General features: G+C 58.5%; 1 protein-coding gene across 1 annotated transcript; it reads right to left on the bottom strand.

The window, feature by feature from the left end:
• Positions 1–4,657: 4,657 nt before the first annotated feature.
• CIBAR2 (CBY1 interacting BAR domain containing 2) lies at positions 4,658–14,502 on the bottom strand. Its single transcript, XM_025920839.2, has 9 exons — positions 14,351–14,502; positions 12,911–13,145; positions 11,937–12,005; positions 11,745–11,846; positions 11,493–11,494; positions 10,820–10,928; positions 7,867–7,980; positions 5,770–5,871; positions 4,658–4,989 (listed from the first exon to the last, which is right to left on the bottom strand). Exons 1-9 carry the CDS (start codon positions 14,368–14,370, stop codon positions 4,885–4,887), a joined length of 858 nt encoding a protein of 285 aa, XP_025776624.2. The 5' UTR covers positions 14,371–14,502; the 3' UTR covers positions 4,658–4,884.
• Between the last annotated feature and the right edge of the window lie 477 nt (positions 14,503–14,979).

Here is a 14,979-nt window from a genome sequence, read left to right as displayed (position 1 = left end):
ACAGTGCTAAAATCAAAACTGTTTCCTGTGAAGAAAAAAAATATATGTCTCTATATTGCACCTCAGATTGTCAGAAGGTGGAAATGCAAATAAATTATCTTTAAAAAAAAAAAAAAGCTGGTCTGCCTAATTTTTGTTTTCACGTATCCATGAGGACTCCTTACAGAATTGGCGATCTTTTCAGTGGCATGAGTGGGTTTTCGGAAGGAAACATTCTTTTCTGGGGTCAAATAGATGATTTCCTCGTTTACGCTGAGCACGAGCATCTTGTCCAGATGCACGTACGTCCCATGGAAGCATGGGAGGAGCGTCCCTCTGAGGGACAGCCCATGCCTTGTCTGCGTGGGGGTCTGCTGGAGTGGCCCCCTGGACTGGACCTCAGCCCGTGCCTCCGGGATGCCTGGAACCCCTTCTAGCTGGAATCCTGATCTGGCTCTTCTGTGTAGGCTCTGGGTCTGGAGTGCTCGCTTGTCCAGCAAGAAAGCGGGACGCCGGATTAAAAATGCGAGAGAGGCTAATGTCCGGGAGGAGACAAGAGCCCCGAGAGTGAGGGTCCTTGCTCCGTTTTAATTAGGATCAAAAGGCTTATAAGTGTGATGGGCGTGCATAGAGAGACCATGAAATCGGGAACATGAACTCATGGGCGTGGGGCAAAGGGGGTTTTGAAGATGTGCCAGGTAAGGGGTTTGGGTTGGGTGGAAGGTTGTTTACAGCAGACGTGAGGCACCACCTCTGTTTATCTAAACTGGCCCAGGGGACAGGAAAGACAGGGCATGCGGCCTCAGGGTCAGCAAGGCACCTCTCTTTTGCTAATTAGCTCCTTCCTCTCGCACTGAAGCAGCAGCAGGCCAAGGGTGGAAGGGGGAGGACCCCGTTAGGTCAGCAGAGACCCAGAAGAGCAGGGGCAGGGTGGGGTGGCCCGGGGCAAGAGGCCAGGTCCGGTTCAACCTCCCCACCAACCGCTAAATCATTCTTTGAGCCTTGCTTTCTTCATCTATAAAATGGGAAGGAACTATCAGCTCTCCTGGGTGGTCCTGTGAGAACCAAAGGTGATGTGCACAAGGCCGTCCTTCCCTTCGCTACCCCCACGCGGAGACAAACCCAGGGAGAGGTGCCTCCGGAGGGCTCCCACCTGTTAAAGACAGAAACAAGACCAACCGTTCCCGTCGAAATTTTGTAGGATTAAATTTACAACGCATGCGCCAAAATTCACAAAACTAAATATACAATGTAAACAGTGAAGCTTGCAAATGGTGTTTCTGTGGGTTGTAGCCTCTCTCCCTCTGACCTCAGCGACGCATTTGAGGGAGAACCCCTCTGTATTCTGGATGGAGATGCCACCGAATTGATGAACCGTTTAAGGAAACCAAGTAGATGTTCAAATTTATCCCGTTGAATTTTGTGTTTAACAGAAGCCTCTCTGAGCCTCATCCCCCAGTGAGTGGCAGCGTCATCGGCATTGTTTTGGGATTTAGCCATTCTGAAAGGTGTGCAGTGCTAGGTCAATGAGGTTTTGGTTTGTAATTCCCTAAGGATACATGGCTTGGAGCTATGTTTGTGTGACTAGTGATGATGTGTCTTCTCTGCTGAGGTTCAGACCTTTACCTGTTTTTAGTGGGGCTGGTTGTCTTATTGTTGAGTTACGAGGGTTCTTCGTATATTTTGACTACAGACCCTCTGTTGATACAGGCTTTGCCAATATTTTCTCCCAGTCTTGCCTTCCGGGTCCCAGAACAAGGTCTTTCACGGAATGGAAAGCTTCATTTTGAAAAGTACACGTTACTGCTTTTTGTGCGGGGGTGGGTAGTCTTTTGGTGTCTTGTGGGAGACTCATCACCAAACCCAAGGTCATGTAGATTTTCTTCTGTGTTTATTCTAGAGTTTTTGTAGATTTGCATCTGAAATTCATCTGCGGACAGTTTTGAGTGCGTTTTGGTGTACTTAGTCATGTCTGCGGCTGCATTCATTTCATTCCGTGCAGTTTCCATCGAGTTGTTCCTTAACGATCTTTGGCTAAGAGGCGGGATGGGTGGCTCCGTTCAGTGTGACTTTCAACGCGATAAGGGACCCAGCGGGCGCCCTGGCCGCCCTCGGCCAGCGGTTGGACGACCCGCACTGCCCCCGAGGGCCGACAGGGGGCGGCCGCCGCACCCCGCGCATGCGTGTTCCCGGCCCCGCCCCGTCTCCGCGTGCCTGCTGACCCGAGCGAGCTGGGTCGCCGTCACGCCGGCCAGGGAGGCGCGTTTGGGACAGTGCGGGCCGCGTCCACGACCTCGAGCCCCAATGTGGAGGTGCCCCGGGGCTTCGTGGCTTCGTGTGTTGGGTGGATGCTGGCAGGAGCTGGGGAAGGAGGAGGCGAGGCCGCGAGAGGAGGAGGTGAGCGTGTGGGAGGAGGGGGTGAGGACGCGGGAGGAGGGGGAGTTGAAGACACAGCGGCGGCGGAGAGGTGAGGCTTGGAAGGACGCAGTGGGCCCGGGGGGCTCAGTAGTGGGCGGCGGGCGTGGGTGTCCGGCGTGGCTCTGGTGAGGGCGGCCGCCAGGGGTGGCGCAGAGCTTGGTGGGTCCCCCCGTGGCCTCCCCCTGCCGCCCGCGCCACCCCGCCCCAGGGGCCGCAGATGTGCGTGTGGTTGGGTGGCGGGAGCCTGTCGCCTCCGGCTCGTTGGTCTTTCCCCCTCTGCTTTGGCCGTGGGGGCAGACGCACGCGGCTGGGTTGTGTGTTCTTGGACTTGGATCGGGGCCGCCCTGAGTCTGGCCGACCTGGGGCAGCGTGGGTGCGGGCAGGAGGGACTCCTGCGCCCCCGACACCACGTGTGCGTCTCGTCGGGTCTGGCAGTTTGCGCGGAGGCCCTCTGGCCCCGCGTGGCTCAACTGAAAAGCCAGGGCTTCCGCTCGGACCCTGTGAGCTCTGGCTGCCGTGGCCCCCCGCCCCGGGCCCTGCCTCTCGGCCGCCCCCAAAGTCCCGCTGTCCCCAGGCAGCGGCTCCTCTCTGCCCTGGCGTGGACGAGGCTCCCACTCACCGGGTCAGTCCTTCCCCACCTGCCCGGAAGCCGTGCGGCACCTTCTCCCCCTGCGGGCACCTGCACCAGTGGCCCTGGCGAGCAGCGGGTGAGCTCGCTTTCCATCAGGAGGAGAGAAAAAGCAAAAACACACCCAGAGAGGGGGACCCTGGAAATCCAGTGGCGCCCGAGAGCTGCCACAAGTCGCTCTGTCCACCCCACCGCCCACCTGTGCCTCTGGGGCCCAGAAAGAGAGCCGCTCTTCCCAAGTGGCCGAAAAATCCAGACCTTCGTTTTCAGAGAGGGTGGCGAGGCAGGCCGGGGCTTTAGTCCAACCCTGGAATCAGGAACCACCCGTCCCTTCGGTGCTCCGGGGCCAGAGCGGGAAGGGGAGGGGACGGACAGTGGGCCAGGTCACCAAGCAGGGCCATATTTCTTCGGAAACTGTCGGTGGGGTCGGGACACGGACGAGGTTAAAGAAGACGGACATTCGTGTGTGTGTGGTGCCCACGTGAGTGTATAAACGTAGGAGATGTATGGCTCTATGACGTGACTACGTGTGACTTACAGTACGATCTCCGAGGTGTTGGTTTATAAATTATTACATAGAAAGTGTCGAATGTTGTAGTTAGTAGAAAAAGTTTTTAGGTTTATTTTTGGGAGAGACAGAGACAGTGCAAGCGGGGGAGGGGCGGAGAGAGAGAGAGAGAGAGAGAGAGAGAGAGAGAGAATATCTCAAGCAGGCTCCAGGCTGCCAGTGCAGAGCCCCGTGTGGGGCTCGAACCCACAAGGCCGCGAGATCATGCCCTGAACTGAGGCCAAGAGTCAGATGCTCAACCGACTAAGCCAGCCGGGTGCCCCTAGGATGTTTTGGTGATTTTTGGAATGAGCGTTCTCCCTGGTAGAATCAGGGTGGGCTTCCCTGAGGAGGTGCCAGGGAGGTGGATTGGGGGTAACAAAAATCAGTGTGCTGAGGGTGCGAATCCTGCAACGATCCCCTGAAAGTCTTCTGTCCCCCACTTTGTTGATGAGAGAATCATGAGGCTCACTCCCTTCCTCACCTTTGCCACCCTCCACCTCCCTTGTCTTCTGTGATGAGTCCCTGGTTCCCAAGGGCATCCCTGCGCATCGTGTCCCCGTGTCAGGGGTGACTCGTGGCCCCGCAGACCCATATGTGGAAATGCTGACTCCCAGTGCCTCAGAATGTGGCCTTATTTGGACATAGCGTCTTTGTAGATATAATTAGTTAGGATGAGGTCACGCTGGGTAGGTGGATCCCTGTGCCGGTAAGACTGGTGTCTTTACAAAAAGAGGGAGTTTGGACACAGATCCACACACACACACACACGCAGGGAGAAGGCCACGTGAGGGTGGAGACAAAGGTCAGGGTGCCGTGTATAAGCCAAGGGACCCCAGAGATGGCCAGCGGCCCCCAGAGGCTGGGGGAGAGGCCTGGAGCCCACCCTGCCCACCCCTGGCTTTCGACTTCAGGCCTCTGGAGCCTCGAGAGAGTAAATTCCTGTTGTGTGAGCCCCGAGTTTGTGGCGCTCTGTGACCGCAGCCCTGGAGGCCAATCCGCTGCACTCTCAACATTAAACCCGCTCTCGGATGTAAACACCCGAGTCCCCGGGGTCACAAGGGGGGAAAGGAGACCCAGCACAATTCAGGTTAAGGGGCACCCCACGTTTATTGAGCACCTGCTCCGTACCCGGCACCGTGCTGGGCACAGCGATCCCCAGAGTGACTTCTGAGGTCGGCAAGATTGCCCCGTTGTGCAGATGAGGAAACTGAGGCTCAGAGGACACAGGCCTCACCCAGAGCCCCCCAGCCCACCCTAGCCCTGAGCATCCAGGGTCAGCCCCCGTTTTCCCGACTGGGGAGTTCTGGTCCTATTGATGGAGCGCCCGCCCCCGTCCTCTGAGGTCTTCCTTGGCAGAGGCTTCCATAGTCTCCTCGTCTTCTCTTCTCTCGCCCCGTAGGGCGGTCTGAGCGCTCTAAATGATAACAAGCGGGAATGACGAGGCCAGGGACAAGTCCTGAGCCCTTTCTAAGGAGCTTTGTGCAGGTTTGTTCGCCTGACGCTCCCCACGATCCCACGGGGGGATACTGCTATTCTCCCTGCTTTGCAGGCGAGGCATCTAAAGCACAGAAAGGTTAAGGACCTGTCCTGAGGTCACACAGCTTGGGCGCAGTGAGTTTGGGCCCAAGTAGCCGGGGCCGTACTTCCTTGCTTCACTGCCGTTAGAATTAGTCAGAAAGCCACGAGACGCTCCCTGCCCCCTCGACTGTGGGACGCGGCCCCCCCTTGTCCCCCACCCACTGGGTGACTAACCCTACCCCGATTGGTACCAGGCTGCTCTTTTATGTTACTCGGGTGAGCACGGAGGGGTTGTCCTGTAGAACCAGAAATGTGCTTTGCCGCGCTCGCTGGGTGCCCTGGAGCGTAGGTACCTTATGACTTCCCTCAAATCTGAGAAATTCGGGCTTCTGACACCCGTGGGCCCCAGGGCACAGGAGCCACCCGTGCAGGGCCCTCGCCTCTCGAGCTGCCACGCTTCAGGACGCCTCTCGGGGGCACTCAGGACAGGCGCCGGCGGCACAGGGCCGGTTTATGTGTTGATGTGATTTCACTTCCAGGCCGGTCCAGGCCCGACCCCGGGGGACGGCTGCACGCTCCCCAAGCTGTGCCGCCTTCTCAGGATCTCCCGCAGACCCCCGTTCTCAGACGGCCTCCCCTTTGTCGCGGGATTGACGGCCCCACCCCCAGCGCTCACCTGGCCAGTGAGAGACCATGGGACAGCCGGGGAGGAGACGGTGTCCGTGAGTGGCCGAGCATCGCAATGTCCGTAGAGCCCGTGCATCTTGGCTCGAAAATCCTGCCGGGAGAGACCGGGATGGGTGGGGGTGGGGGTGGGGAGAAGGTGCACGGCCGGCACCACCCCCACCCGTGCCGTAATCTACAGTAGTCCTACCACCCCATTTTACAGATGGGGACACTGAGGCCCAGAGAGGCCAGGTAGTCACACAGGAAATGAGAGATTGCTCTTTCCCCTAGAAGAACGTCACAGAGGTGAGCGAAGGTACCCGAGCCCGTTCAGTCTGCATATAACTTCGTATGGTGGTTTCCAAGCTTCCCGCAAATTCCTTGACCCGTCACCCATCGGGAGCCGGGATAGGATTCTCCTCCCGTTGAATGTGTCCTCAGTGACGGACTCACGTCCAACAAATAGGCTGTGGCAGGAGTGACACGTGAAAGGTGGTACCTATGCCGCCTGCCTCTGTCACGGGATGCTCGCTTCCGACCCGCTGCCGGGCCTCCTGGAGAGGCCGCGGGCAGGGTAGGCTCTGCAGGCCCCACTGAGGACGCAGGCGGGTCGGGCTTTGCGGCACGCGGCTCAGGCCGTAGCCCTGGGCCCCGAGCGCAGAAGAACCCTATGTTCCGTCTGACACGCTGCTGTCACCGTCTTGAAATTCTTTTTTTTTTTTTTTTTTAAATTTTTAACGTTTTTATTCATTTTTGAGAGACAGAGACAGAGCACTAGCGGGGGAGGGGCAGAGAGCGAGAGGGAGACCCAGAACCCGAAGCAGGCCCCAGGCTCCGAGGCGTCAGCACAGAGCCCGACGCGGGGCTCGAACCCACGAACTGCGAGATCGTGACCCGAGCCCAAGTCGGATGCTCCGCCGACTGAGCCGCCCGGGCGCCCCTTGAAACGCTTAATAATTGTTGAACGAAGGGCCCACGGTTTCATTCTGCACTGAGCTCTGCAAACCAAGAGGCCTGTCCTGTACCCGGATAATAGCCATCATCCGCCAGATACGGTGCGGAAGCCTTTGAGGTGACTCCGGCCCCAGCTACCAACTGACTGAAAACCCGGGAAAGACCCGCCCGAGACCGTCCAGCTGAGCCCACAGAAGATAATCACAGCAAGTGGCAGCCGTTTTTTCCAGCACTGGGTGTGGTCTGGTGTTTTCTAGATAAGTCCGCTCTTGATTTCCATCAGATCAGATAGGGATAATGCGCACTTTGTCTGCACCCAAACTACGGCAGGCGTCAGCCCGGGATGCTCTTTGTCGTTGTTGATTCATGTGTCTGTTTTTTTATTTTTTGTTAATTTTATTTATTATTTATCTTGAAAGAGAGGGAATGAGTAAGGGAGGGAGAGAGAGAGAATCTCAAGCAGGCCCCGTGCTGTCGGAGCAGAATTTGAGGTGGGGCCCAATCTCACAACTGTGAGATCATGACCTGCGTCAGAATCAAGTCAGACATTCAACTGACCGAGCCACCCAGGCACCCCTTGTGTGTTTGTTTAAAAAAATTTTTGTCAGGGGCGCCTGGGCGGCTCAGTCAGTTAAATGGTTCATGAGTTCTCTTGTAGTTCATGAGTTCGAGCCCCACATCAGGCTCCGGGCTGTGGAGCCTGCTTCGGATTCTATGTCTCCCTCTCTCTCTCTGTCCCTCCCCTGTGCTCTCTCCCTCTCTCAGAAAATGAATAAAACATTAAAAAAAATGTTTTTAATTTTTTAAAATCTTATTCGTTTATTTTTGAGAGAGAGACAGGGATAGTGTGCTGAGCAGGGGGAGGGGCAGAGAGAGAGGGAAGGAGAGAACCCCAAGCAGGGCCCATGCTATCAGCACAGAGCCCAACGCAGGGCTCGAGCCCATGAAGCCATGAGATCGTGGCCTGAGCCGAAATCAGACGCTTAACAAACGACCGAGCCACCCAGGCAACCCAGGATTCATCAGAGCGAGTCTTCAAAATTATAACCATTGCAAAATGTTGCCAATGAAAACTGCTTCTGAATCGAGACAACTGAAAATCAAATTCGGCTCCACACCATCAGATAGAAAATGGAGCATTTGTGATGTGTACCTCAAGGTCTCTCTCCGGGTCGTAGTTCTCCAGGGTCTGGAAGGCGCTGGAATATACCTCCACCGCTTTGGCATGTAAGACCATCTCAATAGTGACAAAGTCTGAAAAAATTTTCTGTGGGGAGAGCAGGCGGAATCACATAAACCACATTCTCAAAGCCCTGGGGCCATCTTGAATACGGGGGGGGGGGGGGCGGGGGGGGAATGGGGGTGGGGACTGTTACTTGCCCTTATGGGGCAGGTCCAAGGCCAACGTTACTTTTGTTTTTGCGGAACAGATAATACGTTCCCATTCAAAAGCTGCCTCGCCCAGGAATTGTTCCGGAAACGCAGAGGGCGTGTTTCTTGGTGACTCTCTAAGGGACACGCTTTGCTCTGCCCTATCACCTGGGCTCATCTGCACAGCCTTTGCTTCTGAGGACAGGTGTTTGCAGCTTGATGGCTACAAAACCTTTGGCCTCTGTCACCCACAGGCCGTGAGTGGATCTTCCGGGAGAGACCTCACAACCTGACGAGCCAGCTCGCCAAAATGTAATTTTGTGATAGAGATATTGATTTCTCTAGATCAGATGGTTCGGCTCAGCTCAACAAGTTCTAACGGAGTTCCCACTGCATGCCCAGCCCCAGTGGGGGCTCCTACTGTGTGCCAGGCTTCACATAAGCTCCTCCTGTGTGCCAGGACTCACATAAGCTCCTACTGTGTGCCAGGCCTCACATAAGCGCCTCCTGTGTGCCAGGCCTCACATAAGCTCCTACTGTGCGTCAGCTTAGGAGGACAGGCTCCTACTCTGCTTTGGGCCCCAGCAGGACACGGGCTCGGTGTTGGGGGGGGAGTGGGCAGTTTGGAAACACACCACATCACACAAACATTGCAGTGCCTGCTGGGGGGGACAGGCTCAGAGGAAGTCCCCAGGCGAGCACAGGAGGGGAGAGGGGCCAAGGCCAAGGTGGTGATGGGGATACGTGCGTCCTGTCTCCTTCCTTCTGCCCCTGGGAGGCTGGCCTGGTGGTCACCTTCTGCCACTTACTGGCGTGTGGCCTCTCTGACCCTCAGTGACTTCATCTGCACCGTAGGGACAGGTGTGGTCCCAATTCACCAAGCCCTGTGAGTCAGTATGGCAGTTGCGTCCGTGTCTCCGAGTCACCACCAGCTCCACCGGGGACTTGGTCAGAAATGCGGACTCTGCAGCCCAACCAGGGTGGGCCGGTCACCGGGTGATCTGCGTTTGAGGCAGCCCTCCAGATTTCTGACGCACGCCCAGCGGTGTGGACCTCCGGACGAAAGCATCACTCACATGCTCTCACAGGAGCCAGAGAGCTCTTTTGTCAATGTGATCATTGTATACACAGAAACGTGACCTAACCCTGATACAGTGGTAATCATTCTTTCCAGTTCTGAGGGGTTTTTTGTTTGTTTGTTTGTTTCTTGTTTTTCTCTTGCGGAACTGGGAGCGCTTTTTAGGGGATGGTCTGGATAAGTGCCTCTTACACACTTAATCCCAAAAGTTCAAAGGATGCCCACTTTCAACTGCGTGCGTTTGTTGGCCCCTAACTGTGGAGCCCAAGCCACTTGTGCTCAACTCTCGCTGGCACCCCGCGGGCCTCATAAACAGCAGATGCCTGATGGTGGCCTGCTGGTGACCTCGGGTCCTGCCTGCCGCACAGAGGCGGAGCACCAGCGACCATCACCGCTCCTGCTTGTGCGTTATTTGTTCGTTCGTCTCCCAAACGTTCACTGAGTACTGCTAAGTGCCAGGCCCTGGACCCTGTGCAGGGACCCGGCAGGGGGACACGACAGCCAGGCGCCATGCCGTGCCCCACGTGTGCGTGCCCTGTGGCGCACAGCGTCGGGGTGCGGGCATGGAACAGCAAGTCGCCCCCCACGCTCTCCACTCCCTAACGAATGGTCTTCCCCAGGGTGGCAACCTCATGAGGACAGGGGCCTTCCTTTTCTGGCTATGGTGTCCTGGCACCAGGCACAGCGCCTGGCACGTAGTAGGTGTGTATTTAACATGTGTTGGATTAATGAGGGAATTAAAAATACACTTAACCTATCCACCATGCCCCGGGATAACTGACCCCAGAGGGAGCAGAGCAGTGAATCAACGTCAGGGCCGGACTGGGCTGGGGGTCCAGGTGAGTTTCCCTGGAGATGAGGGGGTGTCACCTTGATGCAGAGTAAGGGCTAAGCCTTCCTGGCAGAGGGGCACAACCTGTGCAAAGGCACTGGGGCGCGTCGGGGGTTTGGCGCCCTCGAGCTTGGAGTGATGCATCCAAGATAAGGCTGGGCTGGGGCTTCTGGAGGCTTGGGGAGGATTTCCGCCTTTATCTTTAGAATCAGGGAAGCTGTGGGAGGGCATTAAACCCAGGCGTGACAAGTTACAGCTGCCTTTTGTGAGGTCCCCAGGGCTGCAACTTGGGAAATGGACTGGATGGGGGATCGAGAGTGGGTGCAGGGACCTCTGTGACCAGCCAGGGCTCTGGGCCCAGGAGTCTGGGTTGCAGTGCCGGCGGCAGGGGTGCGTGAGGAGGAAGCTCCCGTGCCCAGCCCCCTGCGCCTAACCATGGCTGGCTCGGCGGAGGGTGAGGAAAGGAGGAGGGAGTGAGGGCAGAGGCTGCGGGTCCCTCCGTGGCGAGGAGGGGGTTGGGGGGACGGAGTCTGCCAAACTGGCCTGGCGGGGGGCCGGGCCTGGGTGCTCAGAGGCGGGGCTGTGAGCGCTGAGCGGCTAGATCAGGCCAGGATTAATCCTCCTGGGAGCCGGGGCTCTGAGAGCCGTCTAGGCAACGGGTGTTCGCCCATGCTCACGTACACACATCCGCGCTCACACACACGTGCACACGCACACTCCCGCAGACATGCACGGGCACACACACACACACACACACACACACACACACACACACACACACTCCTAGAGGCCAGAGCATGTCTACCACAGGGCGACCACCGCTACCTGAAGATCCGTCAGCTTCCGCTTCTGGAAGGCTTCAATCATCTCCCCCAGCTGGTGGGTGGTGTGGCTGGCATCCGCCGAGGCCCTCTGCACGCTGGTCTCTGCCTGGCTCCGGAGGTAGGAAGTGTCACGGGGTGGTTCTGGCCTTTGGACTATTCTGGATCATTTTCAGGTCTTCCTCTGGGTCAGCTCCCTGCCTCATGGACGCCTCTCGCCAATTTGGTCATCGGAGGGAAGGCCGAGTGCGACCGTGGTGAAAGGGGCAGGCGCTGCTCCGACAGACCTGCTGACTAGCTGCGTGACCCCGCGCAAGTCGCTAAACCTCTCTGAGCCTCACTTTCTCTGCCTGTAACGGGGGACGGTGATCACAGCGGCTTTGCATTAAACGGGGGGCACCTGCCGAACTATCATAACAGGTGTCGATGATGATTAATTCCCGCACGTGGAACGTTCTTTAGGTAATTAGCTAATTCGTATGACCCGGTCCCACGCCGGGCACGTGCAGACCTGGGTGTCGGTGCCAGGCACCCTCGGAGTGGAGCTCCACGCCTGCCCCTTACCTCCCTGGTGTGACCTAAGGCAGGTCACGTCTTTCGGCCTCGGCTTCCTTGTCTAGATGATGGCAGTGGGGCTACAAGTTAGAAGTGCCCCCAGCCCGCTGCTGGCCCCGCACCTCTGACTCGCATCCTGAGCCCAGGGCTGTGCACGCACCCGCGCAGGTCAAGGTTCACCTGGCTCTTTGGGGGGGTCGTCCGTCACCTGCACGGGGCTCGGCCTTGCCCAGACACACGCGGGGCACTCACCTGGGACTGGGGAGGGTGCTGTTAAGGAGCCAGGTGAGTCGGCAGCCCCTGCCCAGAGGACGCCTGTGACCGACGCCCCGTGTGGCCCGGCAGCCTCGGGCCCACGGCCCAGGGAAGGATACAATGGTTAGCCGATCCGATGGTGACTTCTGCCTCAGTTTCCCCAGCTTTGCCAGTTGCTTGATCTCGTTCTTCTGGACTTGCTTTAGCTTCTTGATCTCGGCCTAAAGGAGGGAGGAGGGCTGCGTCTTGCATGTCCAGATGGGCCACTCCCGGTCGGGCGGTGCCCCCCCCCCCCCCCCCCCCCCGCTTACCCGCGTTTGCTTGATGTGGGCCCCGTAGAGTTTCAGGGGGCTGATGACCTTGGTCTCCAGCCTCTCGACCTGGGGGAGTGTGGACAGGCAGAGAGTCGGAGCGGACAGAACCGGGGAGGCTTGGCGGCTGCACGGATAGAGCGCCATGGGCACACTGGTGGGTGGGCGCGTGGCAGGAGCCCGTGGGGGGCTGTGGACGCCCGGGACGCGGTCCCTCGTCCCTTAGGGTTGTGAGCGCCGCCTGAGCTCAGGGCTCGACCTCCCAAAGGCTCCGGCTGCACATTTCATCCCACGAGCCTTGTTTCCTCACCCGTGAAATGGGTATAACGACTGTGCCCACTGAGGGTTTCGGGGCAGTTCGTTGGGACCCGTGGCCCTCGCGATCTCACGCGGGGAGCCCAGGAGAGCAGGGCATTCAGACCCGACTGAGCCAGTGCGCCGCGCAGCCCCCGAGGGCGCAGCATGGTCTTGGGGTGGATGCCTCACGGCCCAGAGGCGGTGCCCAACTGCCAGGTGAAGGAGTCCCCCGACCCCTTCCCCCCCAGGCTCCCTAAGACCCCGATTGCCAGGCACCGCCCCCAGGGGTGCCGACTCGGCAGGTTCCCAGTGAGGCCCAGGAACCTGCGTTTCTAGAAAATTCCCGGGTGAGGCCGAAGCCTCGACGCCCAGTGGCCTGAAAAGTTGGCCTGCCGGATGGGAGTCCCATCGTAGAGTCCCCCCATGCCTGTTCCTTTTCCTTATCCTGTGGGATAAACACAAATCTAGAAGAAAAGATATAGATGTTTTCCCAGGAGTCCAAAGGCAAAGGGACTTTCCTCCTCGCTTTCCTTCCAGCATTTTCTTTTTAGAAAACCTTTCTCTGTCCCTTGGGGACGTATGTAAACCTTTCCAGAAGCATCGCAGGGCTTCGGCCCTCAGACCTGACCCCCCCCCCCCCCCCCGACGAGGGATCCCCCTGGGGCCACCCCGCCTACCTCGGCCTGCCGGTAATCCTGGACTTTGGCCAGGTCCTCGGCGAAGCTCCTCAAGGTGGCCCGCATCTCGGGGTGCTCGGTGTTGGCGAAGTCGATGAGCTGTTTGACCAGCCAGTCGGCCTTGTCCCGCACCTGGGCCGTCTTGCGGGCGTAGGCAGCCAGCATCGAGCAGAACTGGCCCAAGTGCTTCTCGGCGTTGGTCACCGTGTCCTCCATCACCCTCACCTGGCTGTCCCTGGGGAGGTGGGGCCCGAGAGGCCGTTCTGGGCCCCGGTCGGGACAGCCACGCAGGGTCGCCCGCCTGTCACCCTGCGCCCGGTCAGACGCCTGGTCCCTCCCTCCCGGTCCCATCGAGGCAGATTCGGGAGACCGGCCGGGCGGCAGGGCTGGTCAAACGGCCGGCAGGAATGCAAAGGCTGCTTTGGCTCCAAATCCATTCTTACCCTCCCTGGGACCCTGAGTGAGGCTTTCCTATTCCTGGCAGAGCTGTTCTTCTTCTCTTCCTAGCTGCGATGGCCTCTTCCTCCAAATCCCCCGAGTTTGCCTTTCCCCCCAGCTGTGGAAATTCTCTCCTCTCTCCGAACCCTGAAGGCTTTTGTTTTTTTAAAAATGAATAAACTTCAGGTGCGCCTGGGTGGCTCAGTCGGTTGAGCGTCTGACTTTGGCTCAGGTCATGATCTCACGGTTCGTGAGTTCGAGCCCCATGTCCAGCTCTGGGCTGACGGCTCGGAGCCTGGAGCCTGCTTCTGAGTCTGTGTCTCCCTCTCTCTCTCTGCTCCTCCCCTCCTCATGCTCTGTCTCTCTGTCTCTCTCAAAAATAAACATTAAAAAAAGAATAAACCTTTTGAGGGGGCCAGTTTCAGGTTTGCAGGAAAACGAAGTGGAAAGTGTAGAGAGTTCCCTTGTTTCCCCTGCTCGGAGCACACACGGGTTCCCCCGTCATTAACGGGGCTGCGTTTTTAAAGAAGTTCACTGGGTGGTCCCGAGGCAGCCTGGAGTGTGTGACCCTCAGAGCAACCAGGCATCCAAACGAATGGGTAAGGGGCAGGCGAGCTGTAGGAGAGCGTCAGTAGAATCTGGCCAGAGGAGTGCGGTCAGGGGCGACCCCACAGGGGCATGTTGTCTGCTGGGCTCTGAGGCTCGAAGGGAGATTTTCCAAGTGGACATGGGTGAGGGAGAGAGGGCTTGGACCCTGTGAATTTGGCTTCCCCGGAGCTGTGGACAGTAATGCTGGGGAAGCAGAGGTCAGCTTCTGGAAGCCTCCCCGGTCTGGAGCCCCGTCTTCCCCTGACCTTGAGGTGGGGTCGTGTGGGAGGGAGAGCGCCCCTTACCGCTGCCCGCCCCCAGCAGTCCTGGCCGGCCCCATCCCTCTTGGTGCATCAGGCCCCCGAGCCCTGCTGCCCCCTCCCTCCCGGCCAAGGCCGGCGCAGAGCCGCTCACCTGGAGAGAACGATGCTCATTGTGACCAGAGGCACCAGCTGCTCTGGGCTAAGGGAATAGGGACAGGGCCCCGGGGGTCCCTGGGGGAAGCCCGCAGGGCTGGGCGCAGCTGCGCCGTCTCGGCTCAAAGGACGCTGCCGCCTGGTCGCCGGGCAACGTGGCCTCCCACAGCTACCCTGGGAGGAGCCCCAGCTGCTTGCCCGGCAACCTGTCCCCGGGCCAGCCCTGCCCAGCCTCGCATCAGCTGGGGGGAGGCGTCCCAGGGAGCCCCCACTCCTCGTCTGAAGGTGGGGGTTCCCCGGGAGGCAGCAGGGACTGGAGTTAGGGCAGCTTGCCGTGCCTCAGCCCCTGCTGGCCCAGGGCCCTTCCCAGACACGAGGGGTGGCCACCCAGCCTTCCCCAAATTTCTGGGAGTGGCCGGCAGGGTCCTAGGAGACCCGGTTGCTCAAGAGGGGTGTGTGGGAAAACACAGTCGGCCTGTGGGGGGGTCCCGGCGCCTTGTCGCTGAATGGAGGGGATAGGACACCAGCCCAAAGGAACTCCTTTAACGTTTCAATCACCGTTTCATTATTTTCCCCCTTATTACAAAAACAGTACCAGCCCGTTGTTAGAAAAGCGAGAAAATAAAG

This window comes from Puma concolor, chromosome E2 (genome assembly GCF_028749965.1).
Source record: "Puma concolor isolate L17-30 chromosome E2, mPumCon1.1.hap2, whole genome shotgun sequence".
NCBI classification, from domain to species: Eukaryota; Metazoa; Chordata; class Mammalia; order Carnivora; family Felidae; genus Puma; species Puma concolor.
This window is presented reverse-complemented; position numbering and strand designations above follow the sequence as displayed.

Bases quoted from the DNA above. Each gene is read 5' to 3' on its own strand.
- CIBAR2 (XM_025920839.2), bottom strand. From the start codon at position 14,370: ATGAGCATCGTTCTCTCCAG. The intron at 7,981-10,819 runs GTAGCGGTGGTC...CTCTCCCCACAG, and splicing joins GGAAGCTGACGGATCTTCAG to AAAATTTTTTCAGACTTTGT. The intron at 4,990-5,769 runs GTGAGCGCTGGG...GTTATCATTTAG, and splicing joins CATGGTCTCTCACTGGCCAG to AGCGCTCAGACCGCCCTACG.